At 52.6% G+C, this 24,759-nt stretch overlaps 1 protein-coding gene across 7 annotated transcripts; it reads right to left on the reverse strand.

The window, feature by feature from the left end:
• Window positions 1–1,557: 1,557 nt before the first annotated feature.
• Znf787 (zinc finger protein 787) lies at window positions 1,558–24,759 on the reverse strand. Of its 7 annotated transcripts, none has more exons than XM_038338688.1 (4): window positions 24,629–24,657; window positions 11,967–12,055; window positions 11,583–11,696; window positions 1,558–3,250 (listed from the first exon to the last, which is right to left on the reverse strand). In XM_038338688.1, the coding sequence occupies exon 4, from the start codon at window positions 3,234–3,236 to the stop codon at window positions 2,181–2,183; it is 1,056 nt and encodes a 351-aa protein (XP_038194616.1). In that variant the 5' UTR covers window positions 3,237–3,250; window positions 11,583–11,696; window positions 11,967–12,055; window positions 24,629–24,657; the 3' UTR covers window positions 1,558–2,180. The 7 variants fall into 7 exon arrangements, 6 of the variants coding, with proteins under 6 accessions (XP_038194616.1, XP_038194615.1, XP_038194613.1 ...); XM_038338687.1 differs by lacking the exon at window positions 24,629–24,657 and adding an exon at window positions 24,375–24,581; XR_005286497.1 differs by lacking the exons at window positions 1,558–3,250; window positions 24,629–24,657 and adding exons at window positions 10,726–11,068; window positions 24,375–24,613.

Raw genomic sequence — 24,759 nt, forward strand, 5'->3', positions numbered from 1 at the left:
GTTTCCGCCGTCACCACCTCTGTCTTCCCAAAGTCGAGGTTGTCCAGCCTTGTCTGTCCATCTGTCCACCTGTCCACTGGGACAGCTGCACCTCAGGCTGAGGACTAGGTGGTGACTCCCAGGGGAAGGCACGCCTCACAAGACTGAGGCTGGCCTGGACTTGGGGAGAAGGGACATGACACCCTGCCCTAAGTGCAGACACATTTGCTCAGTGAATTCCCTATTAACTGAGTTACATTAAGCTCCTGAGGCCCAAATGCCTAGTGCAGAGCCGGAATTTAAGCACCAGCTCCTCACCATTGCGTTCAGCTCCTGCCTGGGAGAGGTGCAGAGGCCCGTGACCCCACATCTGGCTTAGATCACCTTCAACAGTTCATGAGACAACCCAGCTCTTCCTTCTGCAGAGAAGAAAGCCAGTCAAGGACTAGAGAGGTTGGTTCACCTGCCCAGAGTAACACAGCCTGTAAGAAGCAGAGCATGTCCATGTCTTGGCGGTGGGCTCCAGCTTACATCTTCAAGACAGAGTCTCCCCTCTCTGGCCTCCAACAATGCCCCAAGTCAGCATTCGGCAGAAAGAACTGAAGGGTTTTTAAGCAACATTTCTGTGATCTTTAGGAACCTGTGGCCGCTCCACACATAACTCTCCTTTGAGATAGTACCTACCAGATAAAGCTATTCTAGTGCCACTCACCCAAGCCAGGTAGTGAACACCCGAGCGTTTTCCTGACCTACAACTACTGTAAATCTTCCAGAGGACAGTCATATCCTTACCCACTGTGACCTTTGGTTTTGACCTTCTCAACCTTCAGATGAGGATGGGCAGATACAGATACAGATGGGCACACTCAGGGCTCATACTTCCTTCAACACCTGTTAACAAGAAGCCTCCCTGCTCCTTGGGATGGCTGGAGGAAACCTGCAGCTCATCCCCCCAATTCCCCAGACTAGGCTGAAAGGACTCCCTGGCAGGGTCCACAATATGGCCTTCCAAGGCTCATGAACAGGCGATATTGAGCTGAGGACTGTGGGCCCAGGAAACTACACCCTAACACTGAAGGCGCCTTCTTATCCTGAGGGTGTAGTATTCCAGGAGATGCCTTGGACTGACACTGAGCAGAACCTGAACAGAACATGCCAACATCCTGTCCTCACTTGGGTGCTAAACCCAGAGACACTGTCTACCCCTAAGCTCATCTTCCTCCGTTGAGATCCCCTTCCCTGGACAGTAGCAGTCATCACGATATAGCTTGCTCTGCAGAGAGCACAGGTACATGGCTCACTAATAACCAGCACTTGGATGAGTCACAGCACTGGGGGTCCCTGGAGCTGCACCCTTCTATGGAGATGTCAGCGTCTGAACTCTTCCCAGCGGAAGCAGACCACCTTCAGTGATGCTGCACCAGGTCAGTCAGGAGCTCCTCAGCAAGCAGGCCTCGTTCCTGGAACCGGGTGAGGGCAGTCTGGGTCCAGTATGGCCACCGCTGGTCTGGCACTTGTCACTTGTATTTAACCTCTTTCCCTTCTCCGTCCCAAACTCAAGAACCAGGCAGTGCTGGATCAATTGAATAGTGCCATTTATTGCCCCCACATCCCTTCTCCACCGTCAGGACAGGGAGCACACAGGACTCTGTCCTCTCAATGAGACCGTGATGGGAACAGGAGGCTACTTCTTCACTCCTCTGCTACTGCAAATCCAGGAGGGAGAGGAACAACTTGGGCTAGAAAATCGACAAGGACCCATGGGGCAGAAAAAATAATGAATGGGAGGGGCCAAAAAGGTATGATTAAAAGAAAATTCTAGAAGGGAAGAAAGACCCTCTTGGTGCACAAGGCCAGGATCCCTCCATTCCTTAGGACACCGCAGCCCCACACCTGCAGTGGGGGATGGCCTCTCTATTGAGGGTCTAGTGCCGATTGATCTACACAGTTCTCTCACATAGTCTCTGGTTCCCAGGCTGGGAACATACAGGGCCGGTGCGAGTCAGCAGAGAGGCTGTGGGCAGTCCTGAGAACCTGCCCTGATGACTGCAGGACCCCTCACACCGGGGTCAGCGTGGGCCAAGGAAGAAGGGAGGCTGCTGCTCCTCCCGGTCCGGTTCTCCCTGGGCCTCGTGGTCTTGCTCGCTGATAGTCCCCACTGAGCCCGAGGGGCCCTGCCCACCCCTCGGGCATCCCCGTCCCTACCGCGCCTCCCCACCACGACACTCGGCACACCGTGCACCGGCCGACTGATCCTCGCCGTCGTCCTCTCCACCTGCCCGATAGAAACTCTGTCCGCAGCTGCTGCAGACCGACGGCGCCCCAACCACGTGGATCTTCTTGTGTCTCCGCAGGGCAGCGCCCTGCACGAAGCCCTCGCCACACTCCACGCAGATGTGTGCAGGCTCCTCGCCACCCACTGCCCCCAGCCCGTCCCCGTGCTGCGCGCACTGGTGGGCCAGCAGCCCGGCTCCGTGCCCAAAACCCTTCCCACACTCCATGCACACGTACGGCTTGGGCGCCGGAGCCCTCCGCGACCGCGGCCCCGCTGCCCGCTGCCCTGCTCCGGCCAGGGCTGCAGCTGCCGCAGCACCGTCCCCCGGTGCGCCCACCACGATGATGCCCTCGCCGTCACCCACTGGGATGGCGATCTCGCCGTCCACCGCCGCAGCCTCTTCCGGCGCTTTGGCGCGCCGCACACTAGCCGCCAGCACCTTGGCCGCCACACCTGGCCCTGACAACTCTGGATGCAGCCGCAGGTGGCGCGCCAGGCTCTTGGGCTGGCTGAAGCCGCGGCCGCAGCGGGGGCACACGAAGGGCTTGAGGCCACTGTGTGAGCGCCGGTGCTTGGCCAGGCTCTTGCTCTGTGTGAAGCTGCGGCCGCAGTCGGGGCAGGTGTAGGGCTTCTCGCCCGTGTGGATGCGCTGGTGCTGCATGAGGTTGGAGCTCCAACTGAAGCGCTTGCCGCACTCGGAGCAGGCGTACGGCTTCTCGCCTGTGTGGATGCGCCGATGTTGCACCAGGTGCGAGCTCTGCGAGAAGGTCTTGCCGCAGTCGCTACAGGCATTGGGCCGCTCGCCTGTGTGCGTGCGCTGGTGTCGGGTCAGCTTCGACCAGTGGCTGAAGCTCTTGCCACACTCATTGCAGATGTAGGGTGCGGGCGGCCGCGGCCGGGGCGGGGGCCCAGGCGGAGGCGCCGACTGTGGTGGGGACAGCTTGGTCGGGGGCCAGCTGGGGACGTCGTCGTCATCATCCATGATGAGGATGTCCACTGTAAGGCAAGAGGGAAGGAGGAGGCAAGTCAGAGGTGGTGGGCCCACAGTGACTATCCATGTGCAGGTGGCCAATGGATTGATTTCAGTTTAGTGAGCAACCCGGGGGCGGCTGGCTTATCCTTTCAGGATTCCGACAACCCAGGGCCAGCCGGGTTGTGCCAGCTCGCAGCCCGCACCCCTTATCCCATGGAGCACTGATCACTCGAGGTATTTCACTAAGTATTTTTGTGTTCATAACCCATCTCCCTAAGACCTGCTCTTCTTCCTCAGAGAGGACTTCTCTGCTAGCCTTTCTCTGGACCTGTCGACCAATGACTAAGGCTACCAGGGCCCCCATAAAGGTCTACAACCAGAGCTATAGAGGGTCAAGGATAAAGATACTAAGAGAAACCCCAGCACAAATGGCACCTGAGTATCAATGTGGGTGGGAGGGTCAGACCTGATGCCGCTGTAAAGATAGGTCTCAGGTCTGCGGGCTAGGACATAATGGTGTCACATTTGGGCAATCCTAGCTGCAGGGCGGGAAACAAACAGGGGAAGGAGTTGGATGAACGGGATGGAACACCAGCTTGTGATGTGCACTAGCCTATCTGGGTAAGCAAGCCCCACAGTTAGCCTGTTACACCTCCACCCCCACCTATCAAGGACAACTACAGTCTAGGGGTCTTGCTCTGAACAACTGAAAACACCCAGGGTAGCCCCAACTCACTCCACGTATATCCAGCTGCCTTGAAGCCTGCCTCCTGTCCAAGTCTAACTTGTGCTCTTGAGGCGGGCTACACTTTCTCCAGGGGTCTCCCCACCTCTTAAACTCCTCCAGCCCCCTACCCCTTTACAGCAGAGCTGAGGCCCACAGTCATATGCCGGGGCCTCACTAGGTACATAAATCCTGCCAACCAGCTCAGGCGGCACCCTGAAGTCTCTCTCACCAGCTCCAAGTGCTCATAAATGCGGTCTCGGAGGCGATGCTGGCAATGAGTAACTGGCCCACTAGGCTGGAAGACACACTTGAGGCCTGTCAAACCCACATCTGGTGGCTGCAGTGCAACCTGCTTCTTTGTAACGGGAGCTAGGTAGAAGGGAAGGATGCGTGACTGTCAAGGTCAGCTCTGACAGGTGTGTGAAGCCCCTGTCCCCCATCAGGACTGGGGGAGAGTGGACTCAAGGCCAGGTCCCTTTTACTTCTACACTGAAGGAAACACTTCCAGGGTCATAACCTAAGGCGGCGGCCTAAAGTCAGATGGACACAGCGAGATGAGGTAAGAAAATGCAGTCTCTGCAGTAGAGACGGACTTCATACGCTCCAGGGGCCCACGCTGCCTGCAGACATCTACTGGTGTGTACGTGTGCGTGCGCGTGCATGCGTGCATGTGTTCTGTGTCAAAGGTTACAGAGAACTCTCCAAGCAGCCCAGAGCTCCTGTTCAGGTGCTGGCCCCCTGGGGCTAGATAGAAAATAAACTCAGGAGATAACAATCACAGACAGGCTGTGGTAGCTGATAAGGGGTTAAAGCTGAAGCAATGGACAGATGCGGAAACTGGCCCCACGAGTGAAGCTGGACAGGTGAGAGTAAACATGGCTATTCTGTCAGGGCCCAGAGCTAAAAGATAAGTGGAGCTTCCTCGAGGGAGGGCGAGTTCCAGGCCACACACAGCAAAGGTCAAGGCAAAAACTATAAAGATTAAATACTTCCTCCTAGGTGGATCCAAAGAATAGAGCTGCTCTTTCACCTAATACCCACACCACTCTGGGAGAACTGTGTGCACCCTCACCCAGAAACCAAGCCTCGGGCCCTAGTCTTCCTCGTGAAAGAAAAGAACCCCTACTGCAGGTGTGGCTGTCTCTCTTCTTTACATTCTCCTAATACTTTGACCCTATGCTCACAGCAATCCCTCTCCCTCTAGCGCAGATCGAACTGTCGGTCCTCAAGTCCCCTTCGGCATCTGGGAATGCTTTGATCAAGAACAAGAACCATGGGGGCAGAGGGAGGCTCAGTGCCCCAGCTACACTTCTTTGCTTGGAAGAAATGTTCCTAGTTCCAGGTATGAGGGACTAAAGTAACAGTCCGTGGTGACAGAACCAGAAATCGGCCAAGCCAAGATTTGAACAGCCACACCAATGGTCACTGCCCAACACACCTTAGCCAAGGGTACTCTCCCACTGAAGTCCTAGGACCTTCCGGCTTCACTGTATCCCCAACTTCAGCTGTACCGTCACAAGGCCAGCAAGGTCTCTCTCCGTGTTCAAGGCTGTGACACACTAGTCTAAGGTAAAGACTTTGAGATCGCCTGGGTAGAAAGCAAATCTAGGCACAAAGTGGGCAGAGATACTCACTGCCAGTCTAGAAATTAAGCCAGCCTAGAAGCCCGTCCCCAGAAGAATGGATAAGGAAACATCATGCATGCATACAATGCAATTTTATTCAGTGGTAAAGAATGAAATGTGCAGGAAAATAGATGGAACTAGATTATTACATGAAACAAGCCAGATTCCAACAATATCACTTTTCCTCATATTAAGAAGCTAGATTTAAGCCAGGGAATGGTGGCACAGCCTTTAACCCCAGCAGTCAGGAAGCAGAAGCAGGTGGATCTCTGTGAGTTCGAGGCCAGCCTAGTCTACAGAGTGAGTTCTAGGACAGCCAAAGCTACAGAGAAACCCTGTCTTGAAACATAAAACCCAGCAGCAAGATTTAAATGTATGTATGGAACTGTGTGACTCACTGGGTAAAAGTACTTGCTGTGAAAGCAAGAGGTCCCAAGTTCAAATCCTCAGCACCATATAAAAGCCAGGCATGGTAGTGCAGGCCTGAATCTCCAATGCTGGCTGGTGGGTAGAGACCAATGGACTCACAGGCAAGGCGACCTAGCCAACAAACACTGCAGCTTCAGGGTCTGTGTGAAGATTAATACACTAAAACAATCCACATGTGCCTCTGGCCTATGCATACTAGTGGATGGGCACACACAGTGGGCAGACTCTACACATACACACACACACATACATGTAGGAGGTAGAAAGGAGACTGGGGGAGGAAGAGGTTTAAAAGGGGCAGGTGGGCAGGCAAAATGCAAGCATAATGGAATACATGAGAGAAGAAACCAGAAACAAAATAGTGACACGTATGTAATCAAGTGTCCTAATGGGGCCTGGAAGATGGCTCAGCAAGGAAATGTGCTTGCCCTAAGTCTGACAATCTGAATTCAGTCACAATACCCACATGGTGGAAGGAGAACACCAACCCGTCAGGTTTTCCTCTGGCCTCCACAGGCCAGAGGTGGCATGTTTGCACCTGTGCACATACAAAATTTAGAACATTCAAGATTCAAAGTGCCAGTGTACTGTGTCTGTGCATCTCTGAGCAGTATTTGCAGTTATGACATGGAATCTGAATGTTGAATACAGCAGGAAGTCTGGGAGCTCGGGACAGAGACCTGCAGGGGGCAGAAATGCATCCACCTCCCTTCAGGGCCATCACAGGCTAAGTGACAAGCCAGGGAAGAAGTGGATAAGCAGTAGGGGCAACAACTCTGGTCACGTGTGTTCCTTCCTTTGGCTCCGACTTTTTCTAAGTTGTCTGATTATTCAGTTAAGCGTGCCTGTTTTGTAAACGGGCAGGCTGCTAGTGATTAAGTAGAAGTTCCAGGGCTAACTCAGTTGTTAAGGGCACTTGTTGCCCTTGCAGAGAACTCGGGTTCGATTCCCAGCACCCACACAGTGCTTCAAAATCACCTGTAACTCCAGTTCCAGGGGGCTCTGACACCCTCCTGGCCTCCACAGGCACATGACCAGGCAGGCACATGGTATACAGACATGCATATAGGCAAAACATAAAATTTAAAGATATCAGAAAGAGGCAGGCCCACATGGCTCTGCTGGCTACACAGGCCACTCACCACCTCTGGACTAGCGGACTGACAGACCACCCCTTTGAGCCCCGCCTTGCCAAAGACAGTCTCGAGATGCCGTCCTGTCCTCTCCCCAGAGAAAGGCTCCAGGGATGATATTCAGATCATAGACCAACTGGCCACTGAAGAGGCAGCTATTTGTTCTGCTTGTGGGATAGCAGCTGTGATGATCTCAAGACAACACATTAGAAGTAAGCTCTTGGTGCTTCAAGAGCCCACTTCAGGAGGTTGTAGGCAGGACATTGGCCCAGTTTTTGAGTGTAGGTTGGTTTCCTATTCTTCACCTAAGTGACCAACTGAGTCTTCCCCCTTCCCAACACCATAAAACGCAAGGACTACAGCCTGGTCCTGGTGGTGCAGGGTCTGCAGTATCTGCTTTCTAAGAGGCTAAGGCCTGCCCGGGCTATGAGCTCAAGGTTAGTATCGGCAACTCAGCAAGATCTTGTGATCACATAAAAAGTAGAACAGGGCTGGGAATGTAGCTCTGTGGCAGGGCCCTTGGGTCCCCAGAACCACAGCAAAAACAGGCACTCTGTTATATTCACTCAGGCTAAAACGGCCCATCTCCGTTGTGAGGGAGCCTCCTCAACGCTGCTGTCCTCCCTGGGTCCAGGACGGCATCCCATTTGTTCTGTATGCTGCTTACCCAGACCCACCACAGACAGCTTTCCAAAGCAGGACTCAGGAGAAGAATCAGAAAGTGCCTGTTTGGGGTTTTGTTTTCAAGTAAGAACTTGTGAATCCATACTGGCAACTGCCACGTGCACTCAGCAAACGTGAGTTTTTATTTCAACTATTTAGTATCTCCCACTTGAGATGGCTCCCATCATCACTGCAGGTAACGATGGAAGCAGAGCACAGGAATCACTGGTATGACCCATGCTGCCTTCTGGGGACAGCCACACTAAATGCCCTTAAGGGGTCCCTTTCCATTTTCACAGTATTTTCATAGGCAGGTGTCTGGGTGGCCAGCTGGTCCTATGCTTGAAGCCAGCCCCTGTTCACTGCCACCTTTTGCCTACCTCTCTCTGGTCACTGGCGTTGTCCAAAGCTTATTCACCATCACATTTTTTTGGGAAAGGACCACAGCTAAGGGGCTTAACTGGGCTCAAGTTCTGTCAAGAACCTTCAAATCCTCGGCTCACCCCTCAGCCTGAGGGTTGTCAAGGTTACATTGCTATTGTTTTGTTGGGCTGAAATGTTGCTGACAGGAAGTCTAACTTTACTTGTTGCCTTTATTTTTCCTTATAAGCTATTCATTCTTTCTGCCAGGAAGCTGGATTTTGGTTTTGTAACAAGTGGGATCAAGCACTGAAGCCCAGGCATGGGAAATGAGTGTGCGACACTGAGCCACATCCTGGCCCTCGGCTCCGAACAGCTGCTCTCAGTGTTTGTGACTTGTTTTCAACAGAGCTCAAAGGTGGGGATTCTCACTTGAATTAGTTGTTAGGGTGTATCTGTGTTTGTGTGTGCATGTGTCTGTGTAAATGCATGCCACAAGTGTACGATAATGGAGAGGTTAGAAGGCACTGGATTCCCTGAAGCTGGAGTTACAGGCAGTTGTGAGCTGCCAGACATGGGTGCTGGGAATGGAATCTGGGTCCACAGCAAGAGCAGCAAGTGCCATGTAGCCATGAATTACAGTTTTGCCATATATCCTATTTCTTTGTTTTGCATGTATCAAGGATTCAGTCTAAATGTGTATCACACCTTCTCTGCCTAACTTCAATATTCTTTACTTCATTGTCATCTTTTTAAAATTTCATTTTTGCTAGGAGATGGTGGCACATGCCTTTAATCCCAGCACTCAGGAGGCAGATGGATCTGAGTTTGAGGCTATCCTGGTCTACAGTTCCAAGACAGTCAGCACTACCAAGAAATCATATTGAAACAAACAAAAATAACTTGTTTTCATTTTTAACAAGTATCCTGTTTCTCAGCTTCTTAAATAATTTTAATTATATGTACTATTGAGGGGGCTGTGTATGTGGGTGCAAGTGCCCAGAGTCCAATTATCAGGCCCTCTGAAGCTGCAGTTACAGATGGTTCCTCTGCAAATACACGCTCTTAACCACTGAGTGATCTCTAGCCCCTCACCTTTAATATTCTGGGAACAATGTGCTTATTGACTTGAGTTCCTTCTAGTCTTTCCATTCTGAGACGGTTTGCACTTTTACTCCTAATCTTTGCTGAGTTTACCCCATGTAAGAGTTCTATGATCACATGGTTTTTCTGTGTGCCGTGTTCTCTCAATACACCTAAGCAATCTGGACTTGAGGGGGGGCATTCCCAGTCACCTGGCTGTGAAGAGGCTGCCCTGTTTCCTTATTAACCCAACAGCCTTCTAGGGCATGGGCCACGGCTACTTGTACAGGCAGGTGTCCTGGCTCATGAAGCAATAGGATGGAATTCTCCGCTGTTTTCAAACTTTGGTCACACAAATGGCCACCCCTATTTCCATCAGAAAGAAATTCTCTTTCCTCCCTCCCTGCTCACAATTAGCTCCCTAGACCATGCCACGCAGGTCTAGGTTCATTGGTTCAAGAACCCAAGCTGCTCTTCATTGGCCTCCCTGGCCTCTCATGTCTCACACAGTTCTGTATACAGCACCTACTTTATAGCTATGGGTCCTCAAGTGTGTCCTTGCCCACAAGCTTCCCAATGAACACCTGAAAGCCATCTCCTCTACTTCCTTTCCCTAAGACACCCCTACACACCCAGGCTGAGGTGGCGTATCCCATTTAATGTCTACTCGAGCTAGCAGGTATGCTCAAGGCCTGACACTTGCCAGTGTGGTTTAATGGCTTGGGGTTTGGCTGTGTTGGTGTACTACTACATAGGGACCTGGGAAGATTCAAGGGCCATTCCAGCTGAAGTGAGCGCTCCCAGGTGACGGAGGCGCATGGCAGGGTGAGTGCTATGTTCCACAGGGAGGACAGAGCCTCATCACCCAGTGGGAGTCTACCGCAGTACTGGATGAAAGCCCTTTCAACTGGGACTACTCTACTCTTTGTCTGGAAATCCTGTTGCCAGGCTAAGAACTAAGACAATCTAGAAGGATCACTCTGGTCACGGCCACTGCCCATTTCATATGGCAGCTGGAGCAATCAGGAGAAAAGGAGCCTCAGGGACTGTGAAACTGCTTCAGCCCTAGGGAGCTCTAGCTCACCTGTGCACCCCACCCCCATGCCTGAGCAAGCTGCTTGGCCTCCGTCCCAATTTGGCTCCCACCCCCCACCAATATCCTTTCGGAAATAAGGTAGATCAACAGCAGGCAGCCTGACCTTCCCAGGCTCTGTGCATGCTCAGTGAGATGACCACATGGAGGCTGCAATGACGGTGGACAGACTGCCAGTGCCATTCTCAGTAGCAGCGTTAGTGCCCTTTGAACAGGCTTCCCAGAAATATGCAAGACTCAAAAAAAATTAAATTCTAAAGCCCCGCGATTTAATTCTCTGGAATGCCTCTTTTCTCAGTAACCACTCAGCAGAATGAGGCAACATGGCTTCCGCTGTCCAGAGCCAGGGCTCTGCTGAGGACCACCTTTAGAGACTAGTCAAGCCTGGGATGAACGGGCCAGCACCTGGACAAGGCAGAGCCCAGCTTTAATTGTCAACCTGACACAAGCCAGCATAACCTGGGAAGTCTCAATAAAGGGCCGTCTACACTCGTTGTCCTGTGGGCACGTCTGTAGGGAGCTGTCATCAGCTAACTGATGTGGGAAGAGCCAGCCCACTGTGCGGGCGTCACTGCTCGGGGAATCCAAAACTGACATGAGGGAAAAAAAGCAAACGGGGCCCGCGCAGGCAAACATGCATTTATTTCTCTCAGCTGTCGACTGTGGATGCGCTGTGACTAATGTCTCAAGCTCCTGCCCTGTGACTTCACGCCATGACGGACTGTAACCTGGAATTAGAAGTTCAGATCAGCCCTTTCTCCCCTACTTTTCCGTGGGGAGTTATTTTATCGCTGCGACAGAAAGGACACTGGGACAGTCTACAAGCACTTCAGGCGCTCAGGGAGGGCCAAACTTTTATTGTAACGAGTCTCCCCCCCCATGGATCTGTGGTTGTGTACAGGTGCAGGTGACGAGACAAGCCACCTCAGGTCATGACAGCAAAGTCTAAGGAACACTGAAGCAATGTGTTGTAAGTACCGATTTATTAAAATGGAGGGAGCCAACGCATCTGGCCCAAGCAGCAGACACAGTGTCGACTGTGCCGAATCATGAGCTTTCTTGTCATCATGCTGGTGTCACCAGGGAGAGGGATGAGGGTGCTCTAGGCCAGGATGGGTCTTACCCAACAAACCTAGGCACCACGTACCCAATAATGCTTTATTAAACAAACAAAACACATGTTGCCAACACTTAAAAATGAATGACTTCATATTTAGCCCAGCCCACCCTTCCCAATCTTACCACATGACTAGATTCCCCTTCCTAGTACTTCACTCATTCATTACAACTTCCAGAACATGAGTTTGGGGGCCCACTCCTGATGTGAGGAGTGCCCGTAAAGCAGTCACAGTGCTCCTAGAACCAGAACAGAGCATAGGGCACAAAAAGGGGTGCTCAACAATAGCCAGCTGGAGAAATGAGACAAAAGGTGGACCCCAAGGATCTGGAGGGGCCTGTTAATAGAACCCTTAGGGACTGGAACATCAGCCTCTCACTCTAGCTGTGGGTATGGGGCTCTTGGAGGGAAAGGGGCAGGGGTTCAGCTACCCCAAAGTCACAAAGGATGGTTCCCCGGCCTGGTGAAAGGCAGTGGGATTGGCTGAAGAATCACCGAGGCCACCTCACCTGGGTTCTCATGACTGGCCATCTGCTGATCCTCAGAATCCAGCGGCCCCGGAGACCAAGCTTCTTCCCGCAGCTCCATATCTGGGTCCCTGCAGAAAGGGATAACACAGGAAGACAGATTACAGATGTGCACGGCAGGTACAGTCACCACAGACAGGAGCCTACACTGAGACAGTGGAGGCTAAAGCTGCAGCACCCTGACTCAGGCGGTAAGACTGTTCAGTCCCCACAGCTACACAGCCACAGCCATCTCCCATCTCCACGACTCAGTTTCCTCATGGGCAAGATCGAGGACAGAGGTGCATGGGGTTACACAACCATGCAGATTTGACACTTAGTGGAAGAGACTCATATGCCTCCAGAATGTGGCAGTGACATTCAGGTACAACTGAGAGGAGAGATCAGTGACAGATGCTGTCAATTTCTACATCAAGATAAGAGCAACAAAAAGAAATTTCAGAGGCAGAAAGCCTGTGCCTCCTGTATCAAACATTATGGACCGATTGGCTGCCCAAGTTTAGAATCATAGCAACAAGCCTGCTCCACAAGACAACACTAACACGTGGGTCTTCTAGGCCAGGCAAGAAAGCCTGGACTAGGTCCAGCCCTCAGGAAAACCGGACCATACGTCCCCTACCAGTACAGCCACCTGGGACCCTTCAGGTGGTGTTCCTCCTGGCTCTAGAGAGCCTTTGAGCAAGTGATGACTGCTATGGTCATTGTCCCTGCCAGGCTGTGTTTCAAGTGAGTCACCTCCTTGGAAGACTTGTTTACCCACCTCTACCCTCACCTGGCCTTTTCTCCGCCTCACCCTTGTAGTGATATTTTGTTTTTGTCTTAACAAATAAAGTTTGTCTGTAGATCAGAGTGCAGAGCTAAACCACTAGAGGCCAGGCAGTGATGGTGCACACCTTTAATCTCGGGAAACAGGCAGATGGATCTCTGTGAGTTCATGACCACCCTGGGCTACACAAAACTGATCCAGTCTGAAAGAGAAACAGAGCTCACACAAAGGTGAACCTAGCACATAGGATGGCACACTTTTAATCCCAGCCCTAGGGAGGTGGAGATAGGAGTGACTATGGCTGGGCTAGGTGGAGAGAGGACTAGAAGACAGGAGGGAGAGAGGAACTCAGAGCAGTCTGAGAAGGCAGTCAGTCTGAAGCAGCCTGAGGAAAGGATCGCCCCTTTGGTCTGAGGATTCAGTAGAGGTAAGAACTCTCTAGTGTCCATTCTGCTTCTCTGATCTTTAGCATTAACCCCTATATCTGACTCTGAGTTTTTATTATTAATACCAATTAGAATTCGTGCTACATACTAGGGCTCCTTCATGTTACCAGGTTAGTCTGTCTTCATTCATCCACTCCTCAGCCAGCACTACCCATAGGAATTCCAGCACCTACAACAGTGCCAGGCAGCCCAAGTACCACAGAGAACAATGGTATGAATACATAGGTGAATGAAACTGAGCCAAGGAAAGGCTTAAAAGACAAAACTCAATGATTTCTAGTACTTGGTCCTGCCCCAGGTCTGGCTCAGGAGGGGGAACCACATGAAACAGACACAAAGACCCAAGAGGGCCCCAGTTGCTGGAGCCAGGTCTGAACAGTTCTGTGACTGCACAAGGCGGCCAAGTGGCCCAAGAGCTAGGTGCAATGCTTATAGGAACTCTAGGTGATGACCTCTCCAGAAGCTACTGAGAGAGAAAAACTCAAAACTCTGACTGAGGATGCTTCTCAAAAGAGCAGCAAGGTTTAAACTGGGAAACCTGGAAGGACATCAGCCTATGGACAGGACAGAATGTCAGCAAACAGCTGCAGGCAAGCACATGCATGGTCGGAAAGAGCCACGGGTCACGGGGCTGTGACACTCGTGGGTCCTCCAGTGCTCAGAAGTGAGTCCAAGCCGGGTGGTGGTGGCGCACACCTTTAATCCCAGCACTTGGGAGGCAGAGGCAGGTGGATCTCTGTGAGTTCGAGGCCAGCCTGGTCTACAAGAGCTAGTTCCAGGACAGGCTCCAAAGCTACAGAGAAACCCTGTCTTAAAAACCAAAAAAAAAAAAAAAAGTGAGTCCAAATCTCTTCTGTTCTCTTCATTTCCCTCACCTGACAACCTTCAGGACGATAGAACAGAATAGGCAGGTGTGAGGGCAGAAACACTTCAGAACACACCAGAACACACACCCCAAGGTCTGTGCGGACATCAGTGAAAGCACAGCTTCCTCTTGAGACAGGCTCTCCCAGTTCCAGGGGAGGAAACTACCTTATCAAGGCTGGGAGCCAAGGCCAAGGGATCTGGGAACAAACAAGCTTCCCCAGGTACAACTCTCTCAGCAGCACAGCAGCCCCACAGAGCCTTGCTCTTACATGATGTCCACACACAAGGAGGCACCTGCACTTTATGCTGGGTAATCGGCTTTGTGGCAGCTTATTTCTCAGACAGAGCGGAAAGCTCTGAGAGAGAGGAAGCTCTGTCCCGCCTACACAGGACACACACTACAGGGCTCTCGGATGGCACACCATGCACACCAAAACTCCAAAGGAAGCTAGGTGTGGCGGTGACCATGTGTTAATAACAGCACTGAGAGGTGGAGGCAGGAGGATCAAAAGTTCTAGGCCAGCATTAGCTACAGAAGGCATCCAAGACCATCCCTGGTTATGTGAGATCTTGTCTCGGGATGAGAAAGTGAGCCAACAACTCCAAGGAGAACCTTCAAGCACACTGGGAAAGTGTCAGGTGAACTGTCACATGGAAAACAAGCCACTTCTCAAACAGAAGGAGTGTCCGAGTTGCACTGTTGGTATATACCGGAGAAGAAACCACGCACCTGCACAAGAGCGTGAGTGAACAGGCATGTGGTGCTGTGCGTGCCAGCTAAAAAGCAGACAGCAAATACTAGGGAAAGAAACAGGCCTAAGCCTATTATTCCACGTACATGGACTTCCCAAGGTCATGGACCCATTAAGAGCAGGGCCACATGGTTGCATGAAATGCCAAAGGTCACTATGCCCAGGGCACCAGTGTATGACTCAATGTACATGAACTGCCAAGATCACTAAGCCCAGGGCACTAGGAGTAGGTTTGTGTGTGAACTGCCCAAGGTCACTAAACTCAGGGTCAAATAAGCCAGGGTGACATGGTGTAAGATTCTGTATTCACGAACTACTCAAGGTCACTAAGTCCATGGCCACGTGGCATAGGATTCCATGGGTCTGGGCTCTCTAGAGAAGCCCACAGACAAAAAGACTAGGCCAGGAAATGGTGCACGCCTTTAATCCCAGCACTCAGGAGGCAGAGGCAAGTGGATCTGAGTTCGAGGCCAGCCTGGTCTACAGAGTAAATTCTAGGACAGCCAGGGCTACACAGAGAAACCCTGTCTTGAAAAAATAATTTAAAAACAAACAAAGCAGCAGCAGACCAGTGACTGCAGTGCTGTGACAGCACTGGAAATGACTGAAGAAGGCATGGGCTCCTGACACGGAGTGAAACACGTAGGACTAGACAGCAGCGACTGCCCTGCAATTCTGGACAGAGCAACTCGCCCAAGCATGCGCTTTAAAACAGCGTATTTCCAGCACACAAATATCTTTAATAGAAAGAAAAATTTTTAAAAACTACACATGCCTGATGACTATAAAACTGTCAACATTACAAGTACCTAAGGGAAGAAAAAAAATCAGACAAACTACAGGCACTGGCCAGGCACTGGCAGGGGTCAAAGAGGTGGAAAGAGGGCTGTCCTATGAGAGGCTGCTGCCAGTGTGATACTGTATTCTCGCTTAAATAAGAAGCCCAGAGCTCAAGCAGCTACTTCCTGCAGGCAGGAGGGGAGGCAGGGCACTCCTGCCTGCTCTCTACTCACCCCACCCCTGCAGCAGGCCTTCTGTGGTCAGACGAGGACAGACTCCACCGCCTGAAAGCCAGGAAGCCTTGCTATTCTGACCAGACAGGGAGGCAACCCTCAAGGGGACTGGCAGGGTGACCTGTGCTAGTTGGAAAACGTTTGCCAGACTAGCCAAATTCCTCCTCCTGACACTGACACCACGATGACTCCCCCCAAATGGCCACATTTTAATGTTCCTAATCACCTATTCAGAATGACAGTTTTGGTTCACACTGTGATCCATAAAGTCTAACATATTTAATACCTGGCCAAATAAAAGGATGAGTTTGGTTGACTCCTAATGTTAAAGAGCAAGAGATACAAAAATAAGCACAGCTTTCAAATCCAAGGACTATGGGAGCCATGAGGAGAGCCAGGGTTGGGAGCACAGACAGGAGGCAGCCTCGCTTAGGTTTCAGACCATGTGCCGCTGTGTTGATTTCTGTCTGTGAAGCCGAGTTGTATGTGTATATTCCCCTTACCAAGGAAGCACACAAGTCCACAGCACTGCTGGGCCCAGGGTACGGGAAGGGTTGGCCCCTATCCCACGGGTGAAATAACACACAAAATGTCCCGAAAGGGTTTGAGGAGGTGGATAGCTCGGTCTATAGAGGCCTGCCACACTAGCACACAGAGTGAGTTCAATCCCAGCACCTACGTAAAAGATGGATTTGGCAGTGCACATGTGCCCCACTGCTGGAGAAAGGGACACACAAGGATTCCTGAGGCCTGCTGGCCAGGTAGTCTAGCAAAATGATGAACTCCAGGTTCAGTGAAAGACAATTTCAAAAAATAAGAAAATGACTGGGAAAAACTTGCCATCATCAATCAAAACCTGGCCTCCACACCCACACAAAATGTCCTGAAAGATTTAGACTTCAGAAGGGAAAGCATTCTGTTCTTCTTGCCTCGCTGCAGTCTTTTTGTTTTGCCCCAGGCCCCTGTGGCAGCAGGCCACAAGGCACAAGAGCCTAAACTTCTGTGTGGGTAAGGCAGATCTTCAGCAAGCCTCACAGGTGCCCACCACTCTCGAGTCCTGACTCCTCTAGTTAGCAGAGCTACAGGGCGTCTAGATGGCTGCTTAGAGCAGTCCACTGTGCTCTCCAGGAACTGAAACACCTGGCAGACATAGGCAAACAAGCTGGAAGCAGGTCTGGTACCAGCCAGGGGCACACACCTCTCTTCACCTGGCAAATCCCAGCCTGGAAGCTCAACCCACGTGTTACCACAGCTTCACACTGTGACCCTGAGCAAGTAAAAGCTCTTAGGACTCAGCTGTGTCGTTTCAGGACAAGCGTGTCACAGAGCTGTGGGACACCCCCAGTGGCACCAAGCTTGTAGGGATGAATCAGGGATTCTTGCAAACGGTTTAAGAAGGGCATCCAGTCCTCTTCCTCTCCCATCCACTGGGTCCCCCATTCATGGAGGTAGCTACCAGCCCTCTTGTTCTAGATCTTGAGGCGCAGGGCCCACCTGAGATCTCACAGCCTGGGGAGTAGAATGCTGCATCTGCAGGGGAGGCACAGAGGAACCAGGAGAACCTTAGGAGCCACAACCCAGATCCCTGGAAAAGAGCCCCAACCCGAACACAAGAAAACTCCAAGATGTGCAAGGGTGTTCAGTGGCGGAGTTTATGCCCAGCATATGGCAGAGGCCCTAGGTCTGACCCTCTAAGGGTCAGGCTCCAGCACCGCTGAAGAAATAAGAGAGAACAGTCCAAGCAACATGATGCTTCTGACCAGGAGCCCTGCAGGTATAGGCCACCTCTGCCTTCCCTCCTCTCCCTTCTCAGCCAGTACCTCCAGCCTTTGATGCTCACTCTGTTCTGACCTCCTCCTTGCAGAAGTAAATGAGCGAGCACCCCCTCGGCCCCACCCCTCCCAGCAGGGCCCTTAAGCAATCCAATTAGCGCATGGATCTGACAGGGCTATTAAGCCCAGACAAATTATTGTTATTATTGTTGTTATTAGGTCCCACCCACCCCCTCTGGATGCCTGCCCACCAATTATCCCCCTTGCTTTCTTCTGCTGCCAATCTCACCTCCTCCTACCCCTGCCTGCTGGGGCTGGGTGCAGAAGCAGCCCCTCCTGCCCCTCATCCTCTCTCCCTCACTTGCTTCCCTGTTCCAGCCTAGCGGTCCTTGCTCCTTTCCTCCCAGCAGCAGGGAAGAATGGTGACACCCCCAACGCACCTTACCTATCATTCATCTCCAAACCACCTGTCCTCTTCTATTTTCATCAGCAAACTACACTCTCTGACTTTTCTGTCACCAAGTGCCCACATTTGCTTTTGAGTCTCAAACACCCCTGTCCCCTGTCCCCACCTCCCCAAATCCCTGGGTCACCAGCAGAGATACCAACACCACTATCATCCCTTCCTTTTTCAAAGGCACGACCTTCCCACTGCCCAGCCTCCAGGGGCCTCCAACTGCCCTGGGGAAATTCGAGCACAGCCACAAAGAGGATCCACTTCACACTACAGGCCACTGTCATAAGTGCTGGTGACAAGGTAGAGAAAGGAAGCCTCAGGCTCAGCTGATAAGAGGGCAAGGCTGGTGCACCTGCTTTGGAAAACACCTGGCAGTCGCTCAAGGTTGAGCAAACAATCGTAGTCAACGCAGCAATTCCACTCCAGTCTATACCTAGAGCAGTACATGGGAAAAACTTCTGCCACACGAAAATCTAGATGTCAATGTTCTGAAAATATAATCACAAAAACCAAAAAGTCAATATAGCCAGGCAGTGGTGGTAGTACAGGCCTTTAATCCCAGCACTTGGGAGGCAGAGGCAGGCAGATCTCTATGAGTTCAAAGACAGCCTGGTCTACACAATGAGTTCCAGGACAGCCGTTACACAGAGAAACCCTGTTTTAAAAAACAAAACAAGAAACAAAAAAGAGCCAATAAAAGTGGTCATCTAGAGAAGCATGGCACTCAGCCACAATCGGTGAGGCACTAACACACACAACAAAGTTGAACCTCGAAGGCATCCTGCTTGTAAATCAAGCCAAATTTGGGGAAGCACATACTGCTGCATTCTAAAGACACCTAAAATAAGCAAACCCATAGAAGAGCAGTTCTCAACCTGCATGCTGTGACCCCTTGGGGGATAAGCAACCCTTTCACAGGCGTTGCAGATATCCAACACATCAGATATTTACATTACAATTTATAACAGCAGCAAAATTACAGTTATGAAGTAGTAAGGAAAATAATTTTATGGTGGGGGAATCACCATGAGGATTAGTTTCTTTTTGTAACAAGGAAATTTTCTAAAATCTTGTGTTTTGCACACACAAAGCAATGAATATACTGAAAGTCAGCAAACTGTGTGCTTTCTGTGCGTGAACTGTACCTTATGGAAAGGATTCCCTAATTCAGTAAAACTTCCACGGGCAAGAAACATTACCCTGCCTAGCACAGCCCATCACAGTTCCACTGCTCTAGCCACAAACCCAAAATTCGTCCAGTCCCCACAGGACCCCAGTCTGGCCCATGCTCTGCAAACTCCCATCTTCTCCCAGAGACCCAGTCTATCTACCCCCACCGGGCCCTTCTGGAGAATCCTGCCCCAGATCTTACAGCTCCTCCCCTCTCAAGGGCTGACTCAAGTGCCTCCCCGCCCCCACGGCCAGGGCCCCACCTCCTATCACATGCCAGCTGTGTCATTATCTCTAATCATCTTTCTATTTCCTTCTGTGCTCCCTGAGGGCAATCACTAAGTGTGCCAGGTACCTACCATTCCACAGTATGCTTGCTGCAGGTGGCCATCAGCTCACTGCCCTGCTGTCCTTCACTAGGGTGCTCCACAAAGCAACCTCTCTGCTCTCCCTCCCTAGCAGATCCCTTCTGGCTTCCCTTGTCTGTGACTGTCCTCTCCCCTCACTCCAGCCCTCTGGCTTCCTCTCTAACCAAGCCCTGCATCCAACACCACACCAAAGCTAAGCCCTCATCTCCTCAGCCCTAGACAAGGCCTGACCATCCAGGGGATGCATCCCACAGTTTGCCACAACTGGGCTCCTACACTTGTCCTTCGGGGTGAGTTCGTGGGGACTACTCCATCTCATCTAGTCAGTTTTAGTAGTGACAATCTGAGAACACCGTCTGTACCTCATCCGGATCTGAGGGTGTATTTAGACATGGCATGGAGCCAGGCAGAACTTCCTGGTCCTCATGCTCTCCTCTGCAGTGTTTTAGCTGATGAGCCGCCTCTGCCTCCTAAATGGTCACTCCTAACACCCACTTCCTGTGGGTTCTAGTCTCTTCAGCAGGCATGGACACTGTCAACCTGGGCTAGCAGGGCCTGACAGTCAAGGAAAAGAAGTAAACAAGGTCAGGATAGAGAAGGACCTTGACCCCACCTACCCCAGAAGAGCCTTCTAGATTCTAAATCCACTGTAAATCTGTGACACACTTGGCACTCAGCTGGAGCAGTCCCTGAGGGGCACCCTGCTCAACCCTGGCCAAGCACAGCCAGGAAGCAGGAGCCAAATTAGACAGGGACCTGCAGCATTAGCTCTCAGACTCAGTCCATCTGCAAATCTCCAGGGTCACTCCTAAGCACCTGACTCCTAACCACTGACAAGTAACTGCAAACTGCCAAAAGCAAAACCCTCTTCAAGAATACACTGTGCATGCTGGGCAATTACAGCATCTGTACAGGTTTATCAATAACAGCAAATTAACCCAGGATGGGGGTGGAGTGGGATTCCAACAGTGGGGAACCTGGGATCGGTGGGAGGGGCACAAGGGAACTATGCCTCCTACTCAACTTTACTGTAACACTAAAACTCTCTAAAAACTAAATCTTGCATTACAGACAGACGAAAGACCCATGAGCCATCTCAGACCCACCCTCTGGACTGGGTTGTTTGGGGTTGTTTTCTAGGTGTGCAGATACCACCTGGTCTTATGTCTTTCTAGAAGTGCTGAGGTAACATGCCCATTTGCCAAGGGGAAGCCTTCCCTCTGCTGCAACTGTCCTCCTTAGCCAACAGTAACATCACATTCACCAAGTGGAGATTAAACCCCAAGCTGTGGGTGCATGGTGCTCTAAGAGCATAAACTTAGATCCTGATCCCCTGAACTCCCTGGGAGAGGCCAGAGGACAATCCCTACAGGCAAGCTGCCAGGGTCAGCACCTATCCCACTGCTGACCAACCACGTGACCGAGGCAAGGTGCCTCATCTCACCCCATGTCAATAGTAAATCATAACACAAGCCTAGTGTTTAACAAGAAAGCTGCAGGCACTTTATGCCGTCAGACAAGGCAATGAAGCCTTTGCTGCACTCCATAACTGCTGTTCCCGTGTCAGAGATGAGAAAGCCAAGATCTAGACAACTGTGAGGCTAATACAATGTCATACAGCCACCGAGCAAACTCCAGGTCCAATCTGGGTCGGCCAGACATCCCCTCAGGACACTGGCACTGCTCTTAATGTCTGTTCCTGTGGTCGAGTCCTCAGTCCTCTGGGAGATTCCTATCGGAACTCTAAAGCTCCTCCTATGGGTTTCCCATCTCCTAACATCACTGGGAATGTCCAGCAGGTTGAGTCCTCAAAGGAGGCCAGGAACTATTCTCCTGACCATCTGACTCTGCACACAGAGACAAAGCGATGCTCTGAGCAGCCTGGCCCTGAGGCTGAGATTTTATCTGATGTCTAGTCCCAGCGTTATCCACATCAGGGCAGGCACTCCAGCATGAAGCTAGACAGAACTCCCCATTGGGCACAGCAGAAAAGCCACTGTTCTGGGAGCACAAAGAGAGCCCAAGAGGCCAAGGCAGAGGAGCAGAGGCACCAGCAACCTGGGTCACCCAGTCCACTTGGACAGAGGCTGAGATGATCCCTCTACAGTTCTTTGCACTCCACCTTAGGGCCATTGATACTAAGACCATGACAGCTCAGCTTCCTACCCACCCAGTTGGCTAATGAGGCCTCCACCACAGTTAATAGGGATCTCAATTCTCACCACCCTTCCCAGCCACCAGTAGAAGTCACATCTGCTTATCCCACTAAGCTATAAGTCCCCTATAATGAGAGACTAGGTCTCAAGAGTCTCCTGGCTAGCAGTCCTGTATATAGGAGTCTTCCTGACAGTTTACCCACAGAATGGGAAACCAGGAACCTCAACCCAATGGCTAGCACCTAAGAATAGGCCTGTAATCCCAGACCCAGGCTTGCCCAGAACTGTTCCAACAGTAGGGACGGCACTACAATCAGGGCCAGCTCTGGGCTCCTACAGAGACCATACTCTGAAGCTACTTTAAGGCCTGGGGAGCACTAGTACAAGCATCTGTCCTAGCCTGCCCAAACCGAGGTGACCACCTTGGTCCCAGGGCTTCAAAGAAGTCAGCACCAGGTGCCTGCCAAGCTCTCAGAGCTCGTCATCAAATTTGCAGTCTCTCCTAAATATGGGGCCCAACAGCCGGTACAACCCGTTAGTCAGAGAACACCAGTACGGATTTGGAAAGCTTGTGAAGTGGATCTGGGCACCCCACCACCACCACGAGAATGATGGGTGCCCATCAGTGACTACACAGTTGTTGGCAGCCTTGAGCTCTGCATCCTGCCATCTCCCATAAGCCCTGGGGTCACCTTGTCCAAGACCCACCATGCTAATGCCACTGTCCCTGAACTGAGATCGCAGTCCCCTTTCCCTGTAGGCCCCTAGGCCCATGGCCACTCTGGCATATCTCCCTCTTGGTCTGAACAACTCCAAAAAGGGACTACAAGATCCTTGTCAAGTTGACCAGTGTCACCCAGCAGCAGGTCTGGCCCACGGAAACCTTCAGAACTTCTCTCCCACCTAGGAGGTGTCCCCACCAGAGAACAATGTCCTGGGGTTAGCCGTGTCTGTAGTCTTGATGGGCTAGGCTTACTAAGGGAACTGTAACAATGCTCCCCCACTTAAGGAGACTGTGGAGGAAACAGCCTGGGAAAGGGGAAGTGCTACACATCCAAGGTCACAGATCTGTAAAAGAGCCAAAACTGGGACTCAGGGGCCTTCAAAGACCTTTTGAGTAACTTTTGCCTGAAAGGAAAGTACAACAGGCCTTGTACTGGTGAGGATACTGTTATCACCTCCATTGCGTACTCATGGGAACAGAGTGAAGTTTCTTCTCTACCACAAAACTCGGGAAGCTGAAACACGGATTTGAGCTACAAAGCCCATCAGGATAAATATTCCCAGTGGCTGCAACTCAGTCTTAAACTTCACCACGGGCCAAGCTGGAGGATATGCCCTTCCCATCCCATCCTCAGCTCTTAGAGGGAAAATACATGAGATAAGCGGAATCAGAACCCGATGTGAAAGTTCTCTGGGCCACGGCAGCACAGCACTCAGAAACTCCAGAGAGGCAGGCAGGGAAGGCTGATTGCACACGACCCAAGAGGCTTAGGGCCCACCTGTGCTTTCAGCAGAGCTGAGGCTATACACCTCAACAATGCCCGACATGGAGTCTGAACTACACACTACACAGAAGGGAAAAAAGAAAACAAAACAAACAAAAACCCGAGTCGCTGCCTTTTTAATAACGCCCTGAACAAAATTCCCTGGGCCTGTGCTGGGTCAGCTCTCAGCTTCTGCTTTCCACCCCCTACGTTCACCTTCCTATCCTGGAGCCCAATACCGGCCTGGCACTAAAACAGGCGTCGGTTCACGCTCCGCGCTCGCTTCTGTGTCTGTAAATCACTTTTCCGACTGACCTCTGCAGGTGCTAGGGCACTCATGCCTAGGATTTGGGGGTCACCCTGTGACCTGCTCTGGAGCAGATAGGGGGTGGAGGCGGGAGGGCTGTTGAGGGGCGGGGCTCCGCGCGGGACCCAGCCCCGAAGCCGCCCCGGGGGAGGAAGGCAACTGTCCAGGCAGGGCCGCAGGGCCCACGCGGCGCTGACCTTGGCCTGGTGCTTCCTCTCCCGGGACCCGTTTCCTGCCGCCCGTCAGCACGCGCGGGGGGAAAAGAGATGAATGGACCTCCCGCCGCCTGCATCCCCGTAATTACCCGCCGGATCAAAGACGGGCGCATGGCGCCCGGGGCAGCAACGGACCAGGCCGACTTCAAATGGGGAAGGAAGGACATGAGAGGACTGAGGCCTAAACTGTCCCTGGGCCGCCGTTTCCGGTCAGCCCGGTCCAGGCGGCGGGGCCCCTTTCCCCATCTGCCCCCCCACCCAAAGTCCCCGACACTTCCGGCCATGGCCGGCAGCAAGTACAGGCCGGGGGGTCCCGGACCCCACCGCCCGCCTAGCGGAGATGCCTGCCAGCCCGCAGAGCCGCCTGCGTCGCGCACGCGCACTGCCCCAGCTCGCGGCGCCCATTCCCCCTCGCGCGCCCGCGCGCGAGCTCCCCGGCCGCGCGCCCGCTCACGCCCACCCCCACCTCTAACGCGACGCGCACGCGCACTCGCCCGCTCTGCCGCGCTCGCCCTCCCGCCTCCCCACCCACCCCCGTCCGAAGCCCGGCTTCCCGACGCGCGCCCACCCCAGCCCCTCGGCGCACGCCCCCCTGAGCCCGCAGCCGCCCTCACCTCCTCGGCCCCGGGGCCGCCGCGCTGCACTCTTCCCCCTCTCGCCTGCTTCGCGGATGGTGGCAGCAGCGGCAGCGGCGACTCAGACCCTGGGGTCAGGGGGACGGGCGCCCAGGCCGGAAGTGACCTTCCCGGCCGCTTCCGCTCGCGCCTCTCCCTCTCCTCCCCCGCCCGGCTGCCACCGCTTCTTCGCCGCTCTAGGCAAGCGAGCTCCGCGACCCCTGGCCGCCACCCCCCTCCGGCTCTATGGTTACCGAGAGGCGCCTTAGGACGCCACTTCCGGATGTGTCTAGGACCCGGGTCCTCCGTCCTGCTCTATGGCGCCTCTCTCCGAGGGGCTGCGGCCCCGCCCCCTCCCAGGACAGAAGGCCGGGTTCGACCCGTT

This window comes from Arvicola amphibius, chromosome 8 (genome assembly GCF_903992535.2).
Source record: "Arvicola amphibius chromosome 8, mArvAmp1.2, whole genome shotgun sequence".
Lineage (NCBI taxonomy): Eukaryota > Metazoa > Chordata > Mammalia > Rodentia > Cricetidae > Arvicola > Arvicola amphibius.

Coding starts and splice junctions, on each gene's coding strand:
- Znf787 (XM_038338685.1), bottom strand. CDS start 12,045: ATGGAGCTGCGGGAAGAAGCTTGGTCTCCGGGGCCGCTGGATTCTGAG. Junction 3,251..11,966: donor GGCCAGTCATGAGAACCCAG/GTGAGGTGGCCT, acceptor CTTGCCTTACAG/TGGACATCCTCATCATGGAT.